Source organism: Antedon mediterranea, chromosome 8 (assembly GCF_964355755.1).
Source record: "Antedon mediterranea chromosome 8, ecAntMedi1.1, whole genome shotgun sequence".
NCBI lineage: Eukaryota > Metazoa > Echinodermata > Crinoidea > Comatulida > Antedonidae > Antedon > Antedon mediterranea.
Window position 1 is genome coordinate 28496961 of NC_092677.1, and position 24942 is coordinate 28521902.

Genomic DNA, 24942 nt, shown 5'->3' on the forward strand with positions numbered 1-24942 from the left:
AGTATTCATTGAATAAGAGCTGTTGGAACAGATTCGAGTGAAAATCCCCGGTGGCTCGGAAAATTTTAGACATTTAACCATAATCCTTAATTGGCCACACTTTGGTATAGTTTTATTTTTAACAGAAATATCATCACTGCCATTAAGGCATTGCAATTTACAGGGAAAAGAACAAATGCAGCAAAATGTTTTCGAAAACCCCACTAAAATGGATATTTTATAATAATAATTTTCCACACAAAGGTCAGAAATCGGCACTTAATCATTATTTTTCAGGCACTGTGGGCGCGCCATAAAATTGGTACAGTAATAACATGCAAACAATTGCAATCACAACGACGACGCAACAACAAAGATCGATCGAGGTCGCGCTAACACCAAAGAATATATATCACAAGAATGAGTAATCCGCGATTTTCCCTGTAACAGTAATATTGTCCATGTGGTAGGGCGCCGCCATAAGTGTGGATGTATCTGGGATGTATACAACTTTTTGTGACGGTTTCACTAATCAAAGGCTAGACCACCGGTAGTATTTACATGATAAAAAATGTTATCAACTACATGCCAACATCATGTTAAATACTATTTGGATATTTAATTGTTCGTTTTATGCAATTTATTTAGTAAAAACTGCCGTATAAACAGTTTGCTTTATCAACCGGGCGCTACAATAGCGTGACCGGGCGTGTTGGTGTTTACGCGTTTTCACGAACGATAGTTTAATAATATTCCTATATTTAACTTGTTTCTGGTAAAACAAATAAATGTTAATGACATTTAACATTTTATCCTAATAATACCATGTATTTTATACTAATTTATATCATATAAACAATACTTAATTTACCGGGCGTAGAGTAGTACACGCGGCAATGGTAAAGAATGGGCCGTGCTGAGTAATATTCGTTGATTTTTGGTGTTGCTGTGTTAGGCCTTTTTTGTGAACTAATTTAGCATGTTAGTAAATAATTGTCTGTAAAAGTGAATAAACACTAGTTTGTTAATAAATATGTATTATAAAATAGTTTACAATTGCAAAAACTATCATCATAATTCTATTTAATGTGACATGCATCAAGTCTATTAAATCAAGTCTTATTTAGTATGTATACATCCGCCCTTATGAGGGCGGGCATCACTCACTGGAGCTCTCTGTTACAAATTTCTCATGCAAAAATCGCGGAATACTCATTCTTGTGATATATTCTTTGCTAACACTTATTCACCATGGCGGTGTATGAAGTTTACAGTCATCCTATTCAACAGAGATACAAATCGTCATTTTGCACTAAAGCTAGTGTATTTATTATTGTTATGTTTTTATTAACATCAATTCCACCATTTCTTGTTACTTATTCTAGTCAAGGTAGGTGTACTACTAGGCTACGCATGTTTTTAGCTAGGCCTAGTAGGCTAGGTGGTAGTAGTAGTAGGCCGGGAGTATGGTCGAAGGGGCCGCCAAGGAAAGCGACCGTTGTACGCTTTAATCTTTGATTGTCGTTGTCAACGCCCTGATGGCCAATGGCCAGTTGAGCTACGGGTAAAGGAGTATGGTCAAACCAATAAAGCCAAAAATCATGGGGTTAGATCCATCTCGGCCGCCGACAATCTCGGCCGCCGGATTAAAAAGCCGAATTGTATGGCGCGCCACCGATGCTTGTATTGTGAGTAATTAAAATTTAATGCAGCGCATACGCACGTATTCTACGGAGTATGGTCGAAGCGGCCGCCAACCAAAGCGGCCGCCAGTTTAATATCGTCATTTGTATGGAACGCCATGTGCGCTTTAATCTTTGATTGTCGTTGTCAACGCCATGGCCTATGGCGAGTTGAGTTACAGCTGTGTGTATGGTCAAACCAATAAATATAAGCCAAATCATGTACTATCGAATCTTTATATTTCTATAATAATTAAGTTTGCCTGCGGATAAATTAATGTATATTTTATTTGTATTTTAATATTAATAACTAACTAAATATATTTACATTATATATTATCGAATCATTAATAATTTACGTTTGCATCATAATCTACATACTATTGAACCTCTATGTCTCATTTATTACGTACTATTTATTTATTTGTTTATTTTATCCTCTTGACCCGACGTTTCTTGAGCACTCTCCTATCGAATCTTTATACAGTATTGCATTAATAATTTACGTACGGTATTGGCGAATATTTATATCTCATTTACATACTATCGAATCTTCATACAGTATTGCAATAATAATTTACGTACGGTATTGCCGAATCTTTATATCTCATTTACATACTATCGAATCTTTTTACAGTATTGCAATATAATAATTTACGTACGGTATTGCCGAATATTTATATCTCATTTACATACTATCGAATCTTCATACAGTATTGCAATAATAATTTACGTACGGTATTGCCGAATCTTTATATCTCATTTACATACTATCGAATCTTTTTACAGTATTGCAATATAATAATTTACGTACGGTATTGCCGAACATTTATATCTCATTTACTATCGAATCCTTATACAGTATTGCATTAATAATTTACGTACGGTATTGCTGAATACTTGTATCTCATAGAATCTTTTTACAGTATTGCAATAATAATTTACGTACTATTAAGGTATTGCCGAATCTTTATATCTCATTTACATACTATCGAGTCTTTATACAGTATTGCATTAATAATTTACGTACGGTATTGCCGAATATTTATATCTCATTTACATACTATCGAATCTTTATACAGTACTGCATTAATATTTACGTACGGTATTGCCGAATCTTTATATCTCATTTACATCAAATCTTTATACAGTATTGCAATAATAATTTACGTACGGTATTGCCGAATATTTATATCTAATTTACATCAAATCTTTATACAGTATTGCATTAATAATTCATGTACGGTATTGCCGAATCTTTATATCTCATTTACATCGAATCTTTATACAGTATTGCAATAATAATTTACGTACGGTATTGCCGAATATTTATATCTCATTTACATCGAATCTTTACAGTATTGCATTAATAATTTACGTACGGTATTGCCGAATCTTTATATCTCATTTACATCGAATCTTTATACAGTATTGCAATAATAAGTTACGTACGGTATTGCCGAATATTTATATCTCATTAATTTACATCGAATCTTTACAGTATTGCATTAATAATTTACGTACGGTATTGCCGAATCTTTATATCTCATTTACATCGAATCTTTATACAGTATTGCAATAATAAGTTACGTACGGTATTGCCGAATTTTTATATCTCGTTTACACTGTACTATCGAATCTTGGTTTTTATTATTAGTAATAGGGTGTGTTATACATTTAAGTGTTATTCCATTGTAATACATTGTTTGTGTTTTCAATGAAGCAACGTGAAGACGAAAACGCGACCTTCTACAGCACTATTCCTGGCCGGCCGCCAGTCGAGTTATTAGCAGAAATTCACGTAATTAATTACCGTACCGTACAGGCACTTGCGTCTTATTTTAGTATTTAAAACTAATTTTAAATTGATCAATATTTATATATCTGAAGGTATAAAACAATTTAGGATATTAAATAAATAGATTGATGTCATCATGTTATTGTAATTAAATTATGTTTGCGAACACGTACTACTTACAGTAGTTACTTTACTAATATATTAATATACAATAACAAATATATATATTTTGATTTGATATATTTTATTGAAAAAATATATATATTATTCTTAATAATTGGCATATTATATATTATACAATAAAAACACCACAATGTTTTTTATTGACTTTATTAAACATATAGGCCTATATCATTTAGAACAGTTAAAGTAAGTAATCATCGATTCGCCATTTCGTTTAAAAGAAGGTATCACATTCAATCTGTCAAAAAAGAGAATATATTACATAATATTAATAATGTAAGTTGTTATTTACGTCCGAGGAAAAGAAAACCTGACGATCGAAACAATGACAATCAAAAATGACAAAACAACGACAATCAAAGCGCACACGGCGTTCCATACAAATTACCGTTATTGAACTAGCGGCCGCTTTGGTTGGCGGCCGCTTCGACCGTAATCCTATTCTACATGTATACTAATTAATAAAGTCATTAATTAACTTTTAATTATTGTTTTAATAAATGCTTTTTTTCAGATTAATAAATTAGTAGTATCAATCAATATCGATATTATTTAGTATTCGATTTATTTTATATCTAAAGCTGGCTAACTTTAAAAAAATATTATTTGTGATACCCCTAAAGGTGTCAGATGAAATCGGTCACGTTTGAAATCGGTCGCGATAAAATCAACATCCGGTATTTTGTATGGAGCGCCGCTATATACGCTTTTTATCATATTAGTTACGTTTGATATCGGTCGCGTTTTATTTTGGTCGCGCTAATTTGTATATGGCGCATTAGATACATTTTTAATGAAAACGCTCATTATGTTTTCAGTTAATTTTGAATATTAGAATTTCTATTTAATTGGCCTACTATTTGACGTTATTTTTTAAGTACAGTAAATATAAATATTTATCTCATTATTTATAAATAATTTGTGTTTTCATTTTATCTTACATGTTTTAATGAAGTGTAATGTGTTCTTTTAGAAAATCGTTTTAAAAATGTTTTGTTTTTGTTTTATTGAATGTTGTGCAAGTTTTTGAAAAGATTGGCATGCCACTGTTTAAAGTTTTGAAAATAATAAATAGTAGACGCGCCTATTGCGTATTTTTTAATCACAGTTAATTACGAAACTCGTTCTATACCAGCTTAGGAGGTTTATGCAATAAAGGAAGATGATGCATGGATTATGATTTTTGCATTCGATATCCGCCACTCTGAAGTGAGCATGGTTTGGGATAATAATAAAATATATAGATACTATGCCGTTATAAATCAATCTACCGGCCCTACAGTAGAACTATGATGTACAATTAATGATAGATGTGAGAATAAATGTATGGATAATAAGGTGAACACGATTCTCAAAGAGGTAATCTGTACTGATATTTAAACATTGAGATTTACGAACGGCATATGAATGTGAGACACTAAGTTGCACTTACTTAATTATTTACATTAAATGATTATTATACATGAAGAAATAAAAGATTTTTCAAATTAAAATCTATAGTATCGCCGACGTATATATACGTAGATTATATATAAATCCTACTGTCAAATTATAGAAACAGTGCTCATATTCGGAACATGATCTCATAATCGCGTCGAGCATAGCTCATTGGATCGTTTCACAAAAACAGGTGCAGGAGGCCTCCTATGGACGTTTCAAACGTATGGTTATTTAGTAATAGACGTCATCTTTACCTGGCCATGGACAACGATCGTACGTGTTTTGTCCATGATTTGACACACTAACAAGTGCATGTTTTTTTAAAAAGGGGAAACCCCGTCAGCAAAATAACGTATTGTTACGGGAAACAGCTGCACGATCATAGAAGGCGCATCTCCAATATGGCTTATTCGGGGGTTTATTTCAGTAACTCGCATATAGGGCCTAATGATCATTTTACAAAAAAACTATTTTAAACATTAGAAATAAAATATACACGTGATTTGCCTCAACAATAATCATTATAAACTTAATATTACCCTACATTAACGGATATAAATAAAATAGAAATAAAAATAAGATGATCGAATAGTATGTTATATATATACTGTATATATATATGATACAATCTACCACAGTATGCATAAGTATAAAAATGGATACGCTGACTTTACGGGCTAGATTGTAAAAATTATTGTTTTTAAATAAATTGTTCTCTTTTACGTAAATGTTTGCTTAATAAAAGACATAGACGTATATTCCCTATATAATATATTAAGCAATACAGTACATAATTATAAATAGAGGTAAATTTTTATATGCCAAATATAATATTATGCCTAATATAATATTTAAACGTGGTTAGAAATGGCCATTTTGAAAAGACAGTCCTTCTCCGAGACCTGTGAAATACAAAAAAAAAAATTAGTTTAATGATTGATAATAAATATTTATTAACCAAATAAAAAATATCCACATAAATAATCTAGTTCCTAAAAAATATCAATTAAATCTATATAAACGAAAAATGTATATCCTGCTCTAGGTCGTTTACATACTATATCAAATCTTTATACAGTATTGCATTAAATAATTTACGTACGATATTGCCGAATCTTAATATCTCATTTACATACTATCAAATCTTTATACAGTATTGCATTAAATAATTTACGTACGGTATTGCCGAATCTTAATATCTCATTTACATACTATCAAATCTTTATACAGTATTGCATTAAATAATTTACGTACGGTATTGCCGAATCTTAATATCTCATTTACATACTATCGAATCTTTATACAGTATTGCATTAATAATTTACGTACGGTATTGCCGAATCTTTATATCTCATTTACATACTATCGAATCTTTAATTTACGTACGGTATTGCCGAATCTTAATATCTAAGATTACAAAACAACGACAATCAAAGCGCACACGGCGTTCCATACAGATTACCGTTATTGAACTAGCGGCCGCTTTGGTTGTTGGCGGCCGCTTCGACTGTAATTCCACGTCGTCACCATTACACTATCATAACAGGCACTTTTGGCGCTCCATACAATATCGCGTTCTGTAACCGGCGGCCGAGGTTGTTGGCGGCCGAGATGGACCTAAGCCAAATCATGTACTATCGAATCTAAATAATTCTATAATATTACGTGTGCCTTCCGATAATAAAATCAATGTAGGGGCCTATATTTTATTTGTATTTTATTACTGTATTATATTAATTTACAATCGGCTCTTAATAAAAATAATAAAATAAAATAACTCAAAAACAAAGCTTTAATTTCAATCAATTTTCAACAATCCAGTAAGCACTTTTTAGGCGCTACTGCAGTTTCGCACCACACCGTTATATCTTCGATTCGAGAATTTTTTTGGATAATAATAAAAAATGTAGAAACTATAGAGGGAAATATTATAAAATCCGATTACACATATAGGCATAGTTTTGAAAGGCAAGAAATGTTTTCAGCTGGCGTAATAGAGGTTAAATTAAATTATTATTCATATTAATAAATACGCCTATCAAAGAAAATTATCTCAGTCACTAATCAATACATTCACTAAAAAAAAAAAAATCATTTTCTATTTTTTAATACAGTAAGATAGAATGATAGATGTGTTTTACATATTGAAATTGAAATATGGTTTATGATTTTTAAAACTGTGAATTGTTTTTTAAAAATAAAATGTTATATGTACGGACTCATCATATCGTCGCCGTTTTGATATACAGCTGGTTCTTTATTAAACCACTCTCTGCAGTTTAAAATAAAAAATACATTGATTTCTGGCAATTTTCTGATTCTAAAATGGCCACAGTTCAATCGAAGTATTTGAGGAAAAGGAGCTGTTTTGAAAGGCATTTTTTATTGTGATAAAGGTAATCATGGGAACATGTTACATAATGGCCCAAAATTGTATGATGTGGGTGTGAGAAGAAAATTAGGTGAGAAATTAAAGATATAACAGTGTGGTGCGAAACTGCAGAAGCACCGCACTTTAAACAACAGCTTCACAATAACTTTTACAATCTAATATCCAACCTTCTTCAAAATAAATGCTTCAATCAAAAATCCTTCCCCCTTCTTACAATTGTCATACTTCCCCTTTATATACAATATATACATTGATTGTAGGTTTCTGGATAAAAGAGGGTGTGTATAGAGAACAAGCCGAGGTTAATTTTAAACATGAGCTTCTTCTAATATTAGAGACATCAGATTCATATATTGCATGGAGTACATATGAACATTTTAATGTTCTTGAACAGTCAAATCTTGTAGTACCAGTTGTAAAGGTAATATTAAAATGATTATAACTTTAAATTTTAGATACTATAATAAGGCCAACAAATTAGTTTCTTTTCTAGATAAAAGAATTTGCATGTTTAATGTAATTTTTAATAATTACTGTAGTTTAAACAACAATTGTTCAGTAGGCTATATCAGAATCAAACTCATTTGTATAGGAAACTGACAAACTGTCTGACTAACAATTTAAGTTAAATGTGGTCCTTTATTGTCACGGGTGGTCTTTGCATCTCATTAATGTCCTTATCATTTCTGTATAATGTGGTCCTTTGTTGTCAGGGGTGGTCTTTGCATCTCATTAATGCCCTTACCATTTCTGTATAATGTGGTCCTTTGTTGTCAGGGGTGGTCTTTTCATCTTATTAATGTCCTTATCATTTCTGTATAATGTGGTCCTTTGTTGTCAGGGGTGGTCTTTGCATCTTATTAATGCCCTTATCATTTCTGTATAATGTGGTCCTTTGTTGTCAGGGGTGGTCTTTGCATCTCATTCTCTTATCATTTCTGTATAATGTGGTCCTTTGTTGTCAGGGGTGGTCTTTGCATCTTATTAATGCTCTTATCATTTTTGTATAATGTGGTCCTTTGTTGTTAGGGGTGGTCTTTTCATCTTATTAATGCCCTTTTCATTTCTGTATAATGTGGTCCTTTGTTGTCAGAGGTGGTCTTTGCATCTCATTAATGCCCTTATCATTTACGTATAATGTGGTCCTTTGTTGTCAGAGGTGGTCTTTGCATCTCATTAATGTCCTTATCATTTCTGTATAATGTGGTCCTTTGTTGTCAGAGGTGGTCTTTGCATCTCATTAATGCCCTTATCATTTCTGTATAATGTGGTCCTTTGTTGTTAGAGGTGGTCTTTGCATCTTATTAATGCCCTTATCATTTCTGTATAATGTGGTCCTTTGTTGTTAGGGGTGGTCTTTGCATCTTATTAATGCCCTTACCATTTCTGTATAATGTGGTCCTTTGTTGTCAGGGGTGGTCTTTGCATCTCATTATAATGCCCTTATCATTTCTGTATAATGTGGTCCTTTGTTGTCAGGGGTGGTCTTTGCATCTCATTAATGCCCTTATCATTTCTGTATAATGTGGTCATTTGTTGTCAAGGGTGGTCTTTGCATCTCATTAATGCCCTTATCATTTCTGTATAATGTGGTCCTTTGTTGTCAAGGGTGGTCTTTGCATCTCATTAATGCCCTTTTCATTTCTGTATAATGTGGTCCTTTGTTGTCAGGGGTGGTCTTTGCATCTCATTAATGCCCTTTTCATTTCTGTATAATGTGGTCCTTTGTTGTCAAGGGTGGTCTTTGAATCTCATTAATGCATTATTCACTATTTACAGACAAGAGAAGAGGACAACAACATGGATGGCAAAGCAGACAAGTTACATTACAACATTAAAGTTCCATTACTTGATACACAAGTTTTCTCTGTAAAACTTATTCTCATCTTTGATTATCAATTACATGTAAGTATAGTCTTGTAGTGAATATGTCACGTTTCGTACCCTAATCAGGCATTCATATCATTGCGATCTAATGCTTGACTGAATCAAAAAAATTGTGTGGATTCCCAGTCCATGGTATTGTTTGGTGCTGTGAAAATTTGTACCAAATCTAGTAGATATTTTGCTTTTTTGGCATAAGTGGGTTAAGTTACATCCTCCATTTAATTATATATGCATGATAATGTATTTTTGTTGTTGTCATAAACTTTATTTATTCTTCCTTAGCATTATTTTGCGATTTAACGAATTTCACGTTTGTAATCAATCAAAATCTTTATTTATTCATGAAATTATAACATACAAAAGTACAAAATATAAAACTCGTTCACCATAAAATAAAGGTGTTCTTCCACAAGTTCGTGATAGGTAATATAATATATACAAATAATACAGTGTATACACATTTATACAAAAACATTAAAAGAAAGAATTTATAAAATAATACAGCATTAGGCTTCCAGTTTAATTTTGTTTGCAATTTCTGTTTTGAATATGTTCAGAGATTGTGGCATCTTATTGATATCAATATTATGTGTCTTCCAAGTTATAACCCCCCTATAAGAAATACTACGTTTTTTATACTCAGTGCGAGGTTTCGGAACACAGAGGTTTGTATCATTATGTCTAAAGTTATATTTGAAATTATTTTGTTTAACTAGATTTGATAGATATGTGGGTGCACGCCCCGTCATAACTTTATAAATTAACATGCAACATTCATACTCATCTTTAGTTGAGAGGGTAAGCCAATTTACTCGCTGAAGTGCATCTTTAAGGCTGGTTTCCTGTCGACGTAAGAGTCAGTTTTTCTAACGTCAGTTACGATTGTTACGTCGATTTTACGTAAGAAACCAACATTTGACAGGAAACCGCTTACGACAATATTTTGGTGAAATCGACGTAAACGCAAGAAAAATAGACGATCGACAGGAAACCGGGGTATCGAATCTCCGTCTGATACGTCGATTTATCGCGAATTTACAGGAAACCGGGATTTTATTGCTTGCGATTACTTGCGTTGCGTTATTAGCGATTCTTACGTAAAGTTGACTTGGAGTCAACTTTACGTAAGCGTAAGAGTCGTAAGCGCAAGATATACAATGGAAAAGGATAGGCCTATTTTTAATAGATACGAAAATACGAATTTCATTAATAAAAGCAGCTTTTTTACAACACCTCTTTACCAAAAAAGGATAAAAATTAGCCCTATTAAAAACGTACAATTATATTCAAGTTCTTTCTATTCACACTTTTCTTTATTTTATTGACATATTCTCCTTCCGGTAATTAAGTTCATTAACTATTCTTTTATTAGGAGAAATGATTCGATGTGTTTAAACAATTTAAACCGGCACTATTTGCTCCATCTGAGTTTTTCTAATCAATGTTTTTGTTGTTTGTGTTGTTATAAGAAGCATGCTATTAGACTCTGATGCAGTAGATGTAATATTAAATACAGAAGGTAAGACATTTAATAACAATTAATAATAATGATAATAATAGTAATAATAATAAAGTTATTAAATAATATTGCCATTCAATATCCCTCCGCACTTAATAATAAGAAGCATACAGTAAATATACTTGTTAAATAAATTTATTTACAAATACATTCTGCACAATACTATTTTATGGATTAGGCCATTTATATAAATTCTCAAAAACAATAGATGCATACACCATGGCATACAGAATATATAATACCGACAATAAACCTTTAACTAAATACTATAATTACTTACTTATTAACTAAATACATTTTTAAAAAGCAAACACAAACACTTTTACTGATTACCTTAAGTGATATACAGTAACTTTCTTTGCATACACTGTGTCACAAAATATATATGATACAGGAAATTAAACCTTTAAATAAATCTAAAAAGTTGAGTACTAAAACTATAAACATATTTTTAAACTCTGAAACTGTGGTACACTGTAATAACTGTAATTTCTCTCTTTCAGATGGAGCTGAATTAAGGACACAAGTTGATTCAATCTTTCTGGTGTCATTCTTGTATATCTATTTAATAAAGCAAAACAATTTGTAAATGCAACACATACACTTTCAATGTTGATACATTATCAATGTTAATATCAATGTTTTGTTTAATTTTCAGTGGTACTAGAAGCAGACTTTCTGTTCACATGTAAAAATGTTAATAATAAATAAGTGTGATATTTCCTATGTACTGGGCAGTATTTACTTTGGAATCATTATAGGCCTCATTTTGTGTTTAAAATTTGCTCTGTAAAAATATTTAACATTTTAAAACTAGTGTTTTGAAGCTTTTCAATAATTATTTTAAATCAAAGAAAAATAATTAAACATATATATTTAAAGTGTTTTTCACTTGTTTTTCTTAAGAATGACTACAAATTTTAATTTATAGCATTTTCCTGTTAAGCAGCTGAACTACTGTTATTAGTTATAATTATGTGTACAGTATGATAACATTTTTAGTTACAAACATTTAGTTTTTAAACACATTCCAACCAAAGGGCATGTAAAAGAAGAGTTTCACTGTAGATCATTTTTGTTGCAGTTTAGAAGTTGGAATTATTGTGTAGAGTGTGTAGTTCCAATACATTAAAATGTTAAAATGTTTTTTTTTTAATTTGGCCTATCATATAAAATAAAGTCACACTAAAAAAAAGAGAATTTATGCCTAATTCCAAAGCTAGCCTAGGCCTACAGATGGTGGTCCACTTAATTGGGATAGGCCTAGTACTTGTTTGTAGGGCCTAGCCTAGTAGAAGTAGGCTAGTATAGGAGGCCTACTACTACTAAGTACTAGGGGCCTAGGCTATATAGTAGGTAGGCCTAAAAAAGGCTTTTAGTAGTAGGCTAGCCTAGGCCTAGTATTACTAAGTACGCCTAGGCTAGGCCTACAAGAAGGCTACGGTCTAGGACATTTTTAGTACAGGCCTCTTGCCTTAGGCCTATATTACAGTAAAATAGTAGTGGTTATGATTTTCCGTTTTATGTAGCTAGGCCTATGTACAGTATATGCCACACAGCATGTATGCCTTTCTAAGCCTAGGCTGCCTACCTGAAAAACAATTGCCTGACATGGGCAACCATCGATCGAGCAAACACAGAAACGTAAGAAAAAATTTCAACTTTACGTAACGATCATAAGACGACCGTAAGCGCTTGATGTTAAAAAAGTCAACTTTACGTAAGGGTCGTTATCGGCTCGTGAGCCTGCGGTTCAGAACGATCAAAACGACGTTCACTTTTGTTCAACTTAACGGAAGAGACGTAACAAACGCAACAATCGTAACAAACGTTCGCATTTCCAAATCTTACGTCGACAGGAAACCAGGCTTTACTTGGTGTGTCCCAAGATAGGCCAAATATGATTCGGGCTGTTCTATTTTGTACAGTTTGTACTCTTTTTAGAAAGTTCGAGCCACAATTACCCCAAGATTAGACTACAATAAGTTAGATGTGGAATAATAATAGAATTTGCAATATTTCTTAATATATTATTTTGAAAAATGTGTCTACATCGTTTAAGCATACCTAAACCTTTTAGAGCCTTCGCACGAGTATATTCAATATGGTATTTCCAGCTTAGCGTTTCATAAATGTTTACACCAAGATGTTTACTGTAGCATACTCTAGGAACTTGAACATTATTTATGTGGACAGAACGTTCTCGGTTTTCAATTTTGGAGAGTTTCTGATTTGATCCTATTAGCATAAATTCTGATTTTAAGATGTTAAGACTTAGTTTGTTATTCTTCTGCCAATCATAAATGTGTTCAAGTTCATAGTTTATTGTTTGATAAATTTCATTTTCATTTTCTGATGCATAATATATAATAGTGTCGTCTGCATACATACTAAGTTTACACTTGTTAACAACGTGTGGCATATCATTTATATATATAAGGAAAGCCAAAGGGCCGACGATTGAACCCTGGGGCACCCCGCATTTGATGACCGTACGTTCAGATAACATATCATTGACATTTGTGAATTGGGATCTTTCAGAAAGGTAGCTTTTAAACCACTGTATTGTAATAAAAGTCCATATAATCTTAATTTACTCAATAATATGTGATGGTTTACCGTATGAAATGCTTTTTTGAAATCAAGCATGCATAGACCGACCATCCTACCCTTATCAATTTGACTGTACCAATTTTCAGTAATGTTGGCAAGTGCTGTAGATGTAGAGTACGATGGACGAAAACCAGATTGATTTACATATATTAGGTTATTAATATTTGAATATGTATATAGTTGATCAAAGACAGCACGCTCTATAATTTTTGAAATTACTGGTAGTATAGAAATAGGACGATAGTTACTTGGGTTCGAGTTATCACCTTTCTTAAATATGGGTTTTACCTTTGCAATTTTCCAATTTGTAGGAAAACAGCATGTAGTAAACGAATGATTTATAATATGCGTAATAATTGGGGAAATTGTTTGAGCAGCTATTTTATAAATATATGGGGGTAAGTTGTCAAACCCAGTAGCTTTCTTTGTTGGAAGATTGCTCAGATAGCTAAAGACCCATTCACATGACACGGGTTCAAAATTGAATACATTGTCTGTAATCAATTTTACTTTTGGGTTTATCTATACCTGCTGCAAGACTGGTATGGGACCTACATTTGAAAATCATATCTTCACAAACATGTATCATAATAATATGTAAACAAATTTGGTACTCTTAAATTTCAGGTCATATTTCATCGTATGGCAATACAATTATGTGTGTAGTGCATATAACGCATGTGTTCGCACTTACATTTTCAGAAATTTATTTTTGATGAAATTGGGTATGTTTCAGGCTTTTAAAAAATTGCAATGAGTGCACAGATTTTTACATGCATACTGCGCGTTAAACGTTAATTTGCACTCTTTTTGTCAGGTTTCTTTTTTACAACCTTTCTTTAGTAATTCCATCATATTTTATTCATTTTTCAACATGAAACCTCATTATACAAACACGTCAAAAGTTACAGGCTACGCACGTGTATGTAAGTTAACAAAATGTTTAAGATATCCTAAATTTTAAAATTAATATAAATAGTCTTTATGAAAGTCGTTGATTATATTATCATTAATTGCATATTAGATAAATGTTCAATCCCATTTAGACTCCAAACCAGTTTAATACGATCATTTTCACACCCCATTACCATCCACTAAATAAACTCCAGCATATAAAAATTATGATTTTCTGAAAAACCTATGCAAAGTTAATATTGCTTGTTTACAATCTCTACCCAAGTTTGGTCATGTGCCAAGTTCTAGCAACAGTGCGTCAAAGATTTAATCTAACCATGCTATAGAACGGATAATGAGTTTCATCATCATCCGTTACGCTATTCGTCTTGGGTAGACATTGCGTATGCTAATCGTTTCCATGACTCTCTTTCGGTGGTCTGATGGTCTGTCATTAATTTTGCAATCGATTTATTTGCTTTTTTGAGTCCTTTGTTTATGTTTCCTATCCAGGTAGTTTTTGGTCTGCCAACTGGTCTTTTAACTTTTCTAATGGATTCTGTCAACGCTACAGTAATTTGGCTGGATAATGAGTATTAATAGGAAAATGTATTTTGTTTTTCTTACAGAGACAAACAAAATTAAAAATGGAATCAATGGCGTATATTTACCATAACTCAGCAATTAGTGGTGCTGAATTATTTACAGATGGTGAATTACAATTGCGGCTCAAGTCTCCACTTGCTCATAAAGGTTCTGATGTTAGATACAATGTAAGTACTCTACAGTACTAGTCTATTTTATCTTCATATAGAGAGTAAATAAAAGTAAATGAAGTAAGATGAATTCGATCACAATTAATTATTTGAACTGATAACATACTGGAAACTAGAAAGTGCATACCTCCGCCTACTGTAAAATTCTCCTACATAAGATTTCTCCGGAAAAAAAAAATAATATATATATTTTTAGTCTTAATGCTGTTTGTGATTTAGGCTAATTTCATTACAAGTATGTGTATGCGAGTATGGTGTAATGGTTATGTAACAAGCCTTTCAATTAACAATAGCTTCAGTTGACTAACAATAGAACAGCAACGCGAAAATCAAACGAGTGAATTTGAAAAGAAATAGGTTTTTTAAACTACTCGCATCAAAAAACGTGCACATTAAATCAAATTATGTTTTAAAATTACAAATCACAAATTGTTCAAAAATGAAGTTTTTTGGACAAGTAGTTCTCGAGAAAATGCAATTTCAGTTTACTTGTTACTTTAAGACTGCTAGCCGGCTTTTGAAAAATTCTGTCCTATCTTTTAACACTAGCAGGTCTGAAAAAGTATACTAAAAAGTGGTCCAGAATTGGGGCTGTGGTCCCAAATGGTCCCAAAATTTAATGGAATGGTCCTTGACCACATATCTATCTGTCTATTCATTTTGGTAAAGATCTTGTGATTACTTTTTGAGTAATCCTGCTAACAAACAAACAAACAAACACAAACAAACAAACAAACACACGCTACCGATTACATATACCTCCTTGGCGGAGGTAAATAAATAATAATGTAGTACTAACCATTGTTTTTGTTACTAGGTTCCTGTCATTAATAAGGGTTAGGGTTAACAATTAGGGTAATTATTTGAATAATAATGATTTGTAACAATTGTTTTTGTTACTAGGTTCCTGTCATTAATAAGGAAAGCATATTTTCTACTGATTATCAACTAAAGAATATTTTTAGTAAATATTTGGAAAGAAATGGTAAATCCTTTTTGTTTTATTTTTCAAATATTTTTTTCCCATTAAAAGAATTTTGTATAAAATTTGTATTCTCTAGTAAATTGTGGTGTATGTATGCAGAAAAGGTAGAATTGAAACCACAACATTTTGATTTATTATGTGAGTGTTCAATGTTTTGGGAAAAATCATTTTCCTCTTTATCATAAAATTACTAAACAAATGTGTACTGTAAATATGCTAATTATTTATTTTCATAATACCTACAGTGACAACCAGTTATGTTTGCGAGTATCCTGTGTGGATAGCAGATAGAGCGACTTCGCAACATTTTGAGATTAAGGGTGTTATTCGATATCCTCAAGAACTTATTCCATATCCTTTCCATTATTGTATTTCATGCTTATTCATAGGCCTAAAAACAAGCTGACAATTAAGTGAATGATAGATAATTTTACATAATATTGTTTCCTTAATAATGTTTACATATATTCCTGGCTTTTGGTATGTCATCAAATGGGGTTGGATTCAGTATGTTTCTGTTCTTCTTATTTTTATTATGATTATTGGTCGCCTAAAAACTTTTGCATTCCAAAACCAGGTAATTGATTCAATTGTTGAAAAGCCTCTAAAAAAATAGTTTTTATGCCAATAACTCCGTTACAATACAAACTACTAATTGGAAAGGTTGCTAGGAGATGTATTATTAATTCAAAAGACATCTAGGTTATTTAATGGGTAAAGATGGGCTTATGTCTACATGGAACTCAACTGGACCCAACATGCCTTGAGTAATTGACTTCAACTGACTGCAACTCAAAGTAACACAAAATATGTAAACATACATGGTGTTGAGTTGATAAATTCGATGTTACCATATTATTATACTGTTTCGTATACAACTATACTTGGGAATTTGACATTTAAGCGCTCTTGGTCAACTATCACCTTTCAGTTCAGTTGCACTGAGTTCTGACGTAAGCCCTGCTTTATAAGTGTCTCATAGTTACACTACATTGTAGGTTTTGCAGCTGTGTTCACAAGCGATCTAGTGTTAACCTATTTAGTTAATCTATTTAATTTCTGATTTACAACTTGATATCATACAAGAAGACGGGTGGATTCCATGCATATAAACAGCTTCTTTGTAGTTGAAAAATATCGTTACTTATCTTATATAGTTGTAGAGTATACTGAACATATTACATAACCCATACTCTTCATGCTTTAAATTATTATTTAAACTATTTATAAATTTTTAACTGATAAAATATTCCAAAGTTGTATATTATCTATAATTTTGTTGTTTTTTTTTATAAAACTGATTTACACTCACAGTATCTGAGTGTTTACACTCACAGTATCTGAGTGTTTACACTCACAGTATCTGAGTGTTTACACTCACAGTATCTGAGTGTTTACACTCACAGTATCTGAGTGTTTACACTCACAGTATCTGAGTGTTTACACTCACAGTATCTGAGTGTTTACACTCACAGTATCTGAGTGTTTACACTCACAGTATCTGAGTGTTTACACTCACAGTATCTGAGTGTTGTAATGATATTTTGTGGTATTCCTTACTACTGTAGTATTTGTTATTAAATATTATGAGCTTATTACTGTAACATATATATATGTTTGACATATTTGTCTTGACCTCCTTTATCGTATTTACTGCCTTGAGCAACTTGACCCATCTTGATAGCCTTGGACCATCTTGACCCTACCTGAAGAACCTTGTACGTCTTTTCCATCTGGACAGACACAGTATTGGACCATTTAACCCTGATTTAACCATATTGAATGTCTTGATCGCCTTGGACCATCTTGACCCTCCTGGACTACCTTGACCCGTCTTTGCCATCTTGACGCACACCGTATTGGACCATTTAAAATGGATATGAAAGGGTTCCTAGCAATATCATTTTATTGGCTCAATGTGTAGATCAGTCAGTTTTAAGCTTGCCATAGTCATACTTAAGGTTTTGGACGACAACGCCCTCAAAACGCCCCTGGGAAACCTGTGAAAAGCTTTTGTGACGTCACTAAAAGTTATTTTTGTATTACAGAGATAGGAATTTAGGAGTAAATCATTGATTGATGCGAAAGCATGGCAGTAATTACTTATCGCTTTGATATTTTTATTATTGGATAAGTATGTTAGCTTAATCGAATAAAATTAATTCATATTATCAACCATGTTTGTTTTAATTTCGTTTTTCAAGGCCACCTTTCACGAAATTCATAGCCAAATGCCTATCTTGCTGGGTACACAGAGTTATTTTGTGCATGCGTTAGAATCACAGCGTCGATCACCTTCGGCCTCGATCTCTCGACCCACTCCTCTTGCGAGCGATGTTATTTCGCTATTTATTATACACGTATTATTTGAAACATTCATTTTATTATTATTTTGTTCTAATTAACTGAAATTGATGGAAATTCGTCCACATTAAACATCGGAAGGTTAGCCTCTTGTTAACACGGGTGTTAACATCGTTTTGAGGAAACGGTTGGACGAGTAAATGGTGACAATTCCATGGAGGCCATCCATGGCCTAGCTAGGCCTTTTTAGTAGTGACTGCAGCTAGCTGGATACGGTGTTTAGTCGCCCGGCCAGAGGTGAGCTGAGAGCGTATGCTCCTTGATGTATTGTCGAGGGTGTTAATGGTAGGCACAATTGTGTTACGTTTATTAATATTGTTGTGTGTGGTATGTGTCCGTTTCTGACTAAGGCATTATTAAAATAATTTTTTGTTATTACATGCCTTGGTTAGGCAACTTAGGATTTGAGCTTGTATCATATATTATTAATACAGTATAAACAAACAATTCGTTTGTATTTTTACCTACCTACAGGTCTATAATTGCAGTGCTACTATGATAATTGTTGGAAGGGATAAGCAAATGCATTGATTGATTGGAATGGAAGTGCAAATGTTAGAGTCAAATTATAATATTAAGGTAACAGATACTGAGCATTGCCATTAAGCTGTTGATCAAACCTACATAAATACATTATATTAAATTATTATTTTTTTTTGAGGGCAGATAAACATGTGATATGGAATATAGAATGTATACATTTGTCTTTGTGCCATTAATTATACTGTATTTATTTTCCTTTTTTCAGGTGAATAGAAAGATGCCCAGCGTACTTTATATAGATGTTACTTTGATCATGCTTGCACGGTACATATGCAGTATACTAAAGACACCAAGTATAGAATGAGCGTAGACAATTAAAATTACAGAACTAAATATTTATGAAGAATAGTAAAATATGCATAATAGAACGCTTTAGACGTGAATGCTATGGTTACAGTCATACTGTAACTATGGTAATGTACTACTAGACAGTACACTAGTACCAATGCATCATATAGTGTTTGTTTTTAACCATCTAAATAGTGGGTCTGGGTATATAAACAAATAAACGACTACTGTAATTTTTTTATATATTTATTTAGCAAATACTATGTACAATGGACATTTATGAAAGAATCCATCACTTGAATATGATGGAGCCGACTGGTGTTGATAGAATTAAAGTGACTACTGTATCACTCAGGTCTCAAAGGTAATTTATTACAATCTTTGCAGACACAACTTTTTATTGATTTGTGAAATATCGATATTTTCTACGACTGCAGCAATAGTGAGCTTGCAACACGTGATTCTCGTGTATGATGGGTATGTTTATTTTGTTTTACACACCGCGTGTCCGCGAACGAGACAAAATGGTGATTGGCCTGTATTAAAATTCATTAACCAATCGCAAAACGACTGCTGCCGTGGCTACAACCCCGGGTGTTTTAAACTCTAAACTTGACGATCTCGTACGTGCGTATAGAACGTTGATAAAAATTAAGATGGCGTGCCAGTTGGGTCGGCCATTTTGCGGACGTTTTATACAAAAAATTAAATTGTTTGTTATTTCTCAAGTTCTACTAGGTATTTGAATCTAATTTTGTGTGTGTTGTTTATTAACATTAAAAGGATTCATACAGTCATTTTTTTGAAATTTTAAATTCCTTTCATATCCAGTTTAACCATCTTGATCGCCTTGGACCACCTTGACCCTACCTCGACCACCTTGACCCTAACTCGACCACCTTGACACACACCGCATTGGACCATTTAACCATCTTAGACCATCTTGACCCTACCTCAACCACCTTGGCCCGTCTTTGACATCTTAACAGACTCCGTATATTGGGCCATTTAACCATCTTGATTATCTTGATCGCCTTGGACCATCTTGAAACTACCTCGACCACCTTGACCCTACCTCGACCACCTTGACACACACCACATTGGACAATTAAACCATCTTGGACTATCTTGTCCCTACCTCAACAACCTTGACCGTCTTTGCCATCTTGACACACACCGTATTGGATCATTTAACCATCTTGGACCATCTTGACCCTACCTCAACCACCTTGACCCGTCTTTGCCATCTTGATACACACCACATTGGACCATTTAACCATCTTGAATGTCTTGATCGCCTTGGACCATCTAGACTACTACTACTACTACTTGGAACTACTCAAAACTACTTGTCACTACTCGGAACTACTCGTTACTACTCGGAATGAAATAAAAAAAGCATAAATACCACCCTAGATAACGGGTTACATAAATATAGTCAGTCAATATTCGAAACTACTCGTAACTATTCGGAAGTACTCGTAACTACTCGTCACTACTCTGAACTACTCATCACTTCTCGGAACTACTCTGAACTACATGTCACTACTCGTAATTACTCGTCTCTACTCGGAACTTCTGGGAACTACTCGGTACTACTCGGATCTACTCGAAACTACTCGGAATGAAATAAAAAAAGCATAAAAACCACCCTAGATAACATTTCAATAATACAATTCTTTAAATATACACCGATTTTGTTCAAAAAGGTAATTAATAGTCAGTAAATACTCGTCACTACTCGGAACTACTCGTCACTACTAGGACCTACTCGTCACAACTACTCGTCACAACGACTCGGAATGAAATAAAAGAAGCATAAAAACCACCCTATAGATAACAATTCAATATTAATACCAATTCTTTAAATCTTAGAACCATCTGAGAAATTCTATTGACAAAAGTCATTATTGCTGGGGATTTCAACAGTGTTGATATCTCCCCTCTAATTAAACATGTCGTTGATTTGCACCAAGTGGTTAAAGATAAAACCAGAGGAGACAAAATTCTTGATCTCATAATATCGGACCTTAAAGATTTTTATATGACTCCTATAATTCAAGCCCCACTTGGAAAAAGTGATCACAATGTCATTATTTGAAAACCGCTCAACTCAATTAAGTGTAATGGTTACAAAGATTTTTAAGCCTTGTACTGATTCGTCGATGAGAAGTTTCGGAAACTGGATTACCAAATTTGATTGGTTGCAAGTCTATAGTATAAAAGATGAAGATAATAAAGTGAATATAATTATGAACGATACCCTCAACACCGCGTACAACAAGTTTTTTCCTACCAAACATTTGCGAGTTTATTCTACCGATAGACCTGGGATTACTCCATACATTAAGAAACTGATCAGGTATAGACAAACTGCTTTTAGGATGAAAAAACATGAACGTTACAAAACACTTAGAAATACAGTAAGGTAATATGGGAAATAAAGAAAGCTAAGGAGAAGTACTATCGTTATAAAGTAAAAACGCTTGAGGTAAGCAATCCCCGTGGTACGACAAAGTGAAGCAGATTTGTGGTAAGCGAAAAGACAAATCAAGAATTACATTTGATAATCCTTTACCAATCCCAGATTCCGTTGCCTCTAAACAAATTAATGAACACGTTGCAAACATTTTTCGTGAACTGGATCCTCTCGAACTTGATGAATTGCCTATATACCTCCCAGCTGAGAGTCCACCACCACAGATTTTATGCTTTGAAGTCCAACAACAATTATAAAGAGTGCAGATTAATAAATCAGTTCCACCTAGAGAAATTCCACCAGTTATCATCAAGGAATTTGCACCCGAAATAGCAGAGCCCCTAACGCATATATTTAATTCTTCTTTGAAAGAGGGTGTTGTACTCAAAGCTTGGAAACAAGCTACCGTTATACCGATCCCAAAGAAAATAGGTACAGTCAGTATTGAACAGATTAGACCGATCTCGCTTACGCCACTGTTTATCCGAATCTTTGAACATTTTCTAACTAAATGATTAAATGAAGACATCTACCATTATAGATAAACAGCAGTTTGGTAATGTCAAAATTATCAGCACAAGTCATTACCTCATTGGGCTCTTACACTACCTTCTTTTTGGACTGGAAAAACCTGGTCACAAAGCATGAATTCTTGCTGTAAATTTCAGCAAAGCTTTCAACCGTATTAGTCACCAGGTACTAATCAGTAAGATGATATCAATTGGTGTCAGGAAGTCTATCATCCCGTGAGTCTGTAGCTTCTTAACTTGTAGAGAACAAAGAGTGCATACCCGGAACATACTCAAAACATACTCGGATCATACTCGAAACATACTCGGATGATACTCGAAACATACCCGGAACATACTCGGAACATACTTGGAACATACTTGGAATATACTCGGAACATACCCGGAACATACCCGGAACATTCTCGGAACATAATCGAAACATTCTCGGAACATACTCGGAACATACTCGGAAAATACTGGGAATATACTCAGAACATACTCGGAACATATTCGGTACAAACCCGGAACATACATGGAACATACTTGGAACATATTAGAACATTCTCGGAACATACTCGAAACATTCTTGGAACATACTCGGATCATACTTGGAACATACTCGGAACATACTTGGAACATACTTGGAACATACTAGGAACATACACGGAACATACCCGGAACAAACCCAGAACATACTCGGAACAAACTCGGAACATACTCGGATCATATTCGGGTCATTCTCGGAACATACTCGGAACATACTCGGATCATACTCGGAACATACCGGGAACATTCTCAGAACATTCTTGGAAGTACTCGAAACTACTCGGAAATACTCGCACCTTTTCGCACCTTTTCGGAACTTTTCGGGACTACTTGGAACAACTCGGAACTACTCGGAACTTCTCGGGACTTCTCGGAACTACTCAGAAATACTCGGAACTACTCGGAACTACTCAGAACTACTCGTAACTACTCGGAAATACTCGCACCTTTTCGGAACTACTTGGAACTATTCGGAACTACTCGTCACAACTCGGAACTACACGGAACTACACGGAACTACTCGAAACTACTTGGAACTACTCGAAACTACTCGGAACTACTCGTCATTATTCGGAACTACTCGGAACTAACTAATCTGAACTAGTCTGAACTACTCGGAACTACTCGGAAATTCTCAAAACTACTCGGAACTACTCGTCATTATTTGGAACTACTCGGAACTATACTCGGAAATACTCAGAACTACTCGGAAATACTTGGAACTTATCCAAACTTATCGGAACTACTCAAAACTACTCAGAACTACTAGGAACTACTCTGAACTACTCGGAACTACTCTGGACTACTCGGAACTTCTCGGAACTACCCGGAACTATTCGGAACTACTCGGAACTACGCGGAACTACTCGGAAATTCTCGGAACTACTTGGAACTACTCGGAACTACTCGGAACTACTCATCATTATTCGGAACTACTCGGAATTTCTCGGAACTACTCGGAAATACTCGGAACTTATCCGAACTTATCCGAACTAGTCGGAACTACTCAAAACTACTCGGAACTACTAGGAACTACTCGGAACTACTCTGAACTACTCGGAACTACTCGTCATTATTCGGACCTACTTGGAACTACTCGGAAATACTCGGAAATACTCGGAACTTATCCGAACTTATCGGAACTACTCGGAACTACTAGGAACTACTCGGAACTAAACTGAACTACTCGAACTACTCAAAACTTCTCAGAAATATTTGGAACTACTCGGAACTACTTTGAACTAACTAATCTGAACTACTCGGAACTACTCGGAATTTTTCGAAAATACTCGGAACTACTCAGAACTTCTCTGAACTACTCGTAACTACTCGTCATTATTCGGAACTACTCGGAACTACTCGGAAATACTCGGAACTTATCGGAACTACTCGAAACTACTCGGAACTACTCGGAACTAAACTGAACTACTCGTAACTACTCGGAACTTCTCAGAAATATTTGGAACTACTCGGAACTACTCTGAACTAACTAATCTGAACTACTCGGAACTATTCAGAAATATTCGGAAATACTCGGAACTTCTCGGAACTACTCGGAACTACTCGAAACTACTCGAAACTACTCGGAACTACTCGGAACTTCTCGGAACTACTCGTAACTACTCGTCATTACTCGGGACTACTCGGAAATACTCGGAACTTATCCGAACTTATCGGAACTACTCGGAACTACTAGGAACTACTCGGAACTAAACTGAACTACTCAAAACTTCTCAGAAATATTTTGAACTACTCGGAACTACTTTGAACTAACTAATCTGAACTACTCGGAATTATTCGAAAATACTCGGAACTACTCGGAACTTCTCGGAACTACTCGTAACTACTCGTCATTATTCGGAACTACTCGGAACTACTCGGAAATACTCGGAACTTATCGGAACTACTCGAAACTACTCGGAACTACTCGGAACTATTTTGAACTACTCGGAACTAAACTGAACTACTCGTAACTACTCGGAACTTCTCAGAAATATTTGGAACTACTCGGAACTACTCTCAACTAACTAATCTGAACTACTCGGAACTATTCAGAAATATT

General features: G+C 33.8%; 1 protein-coding gene across 1 annotated transcript; it reads left to right on the forward strand.

The window, feature by feature from the left end:
• Positions 1-1219: 1219 nt before the first annotated feature.
• On the forward strand, positions 1220-18333 carry LOC140056961 (transmembrane protein 231-like). Its single transcript, XM_072102492.1, has 7 exons — positions 1220-1369; positions 7735-7895; positions 9254-9379; positions 15017-15160; positions 16067-16148; positions 16394-16498; positions 16610-18333. The coding sequence occupies exons 1-7, from the start codon at positions 1231-1233 to the stop codon at positions 16762-16764; spliced, it is 912 nt and encodes a 303-aa protein (XP_071958593.1). The 5' UTR covers positions 1220-1230; the 3' UTR covers positions 16765-18333.
• Positions 18334-24942: the final 6609 nt, after the last annotated feature.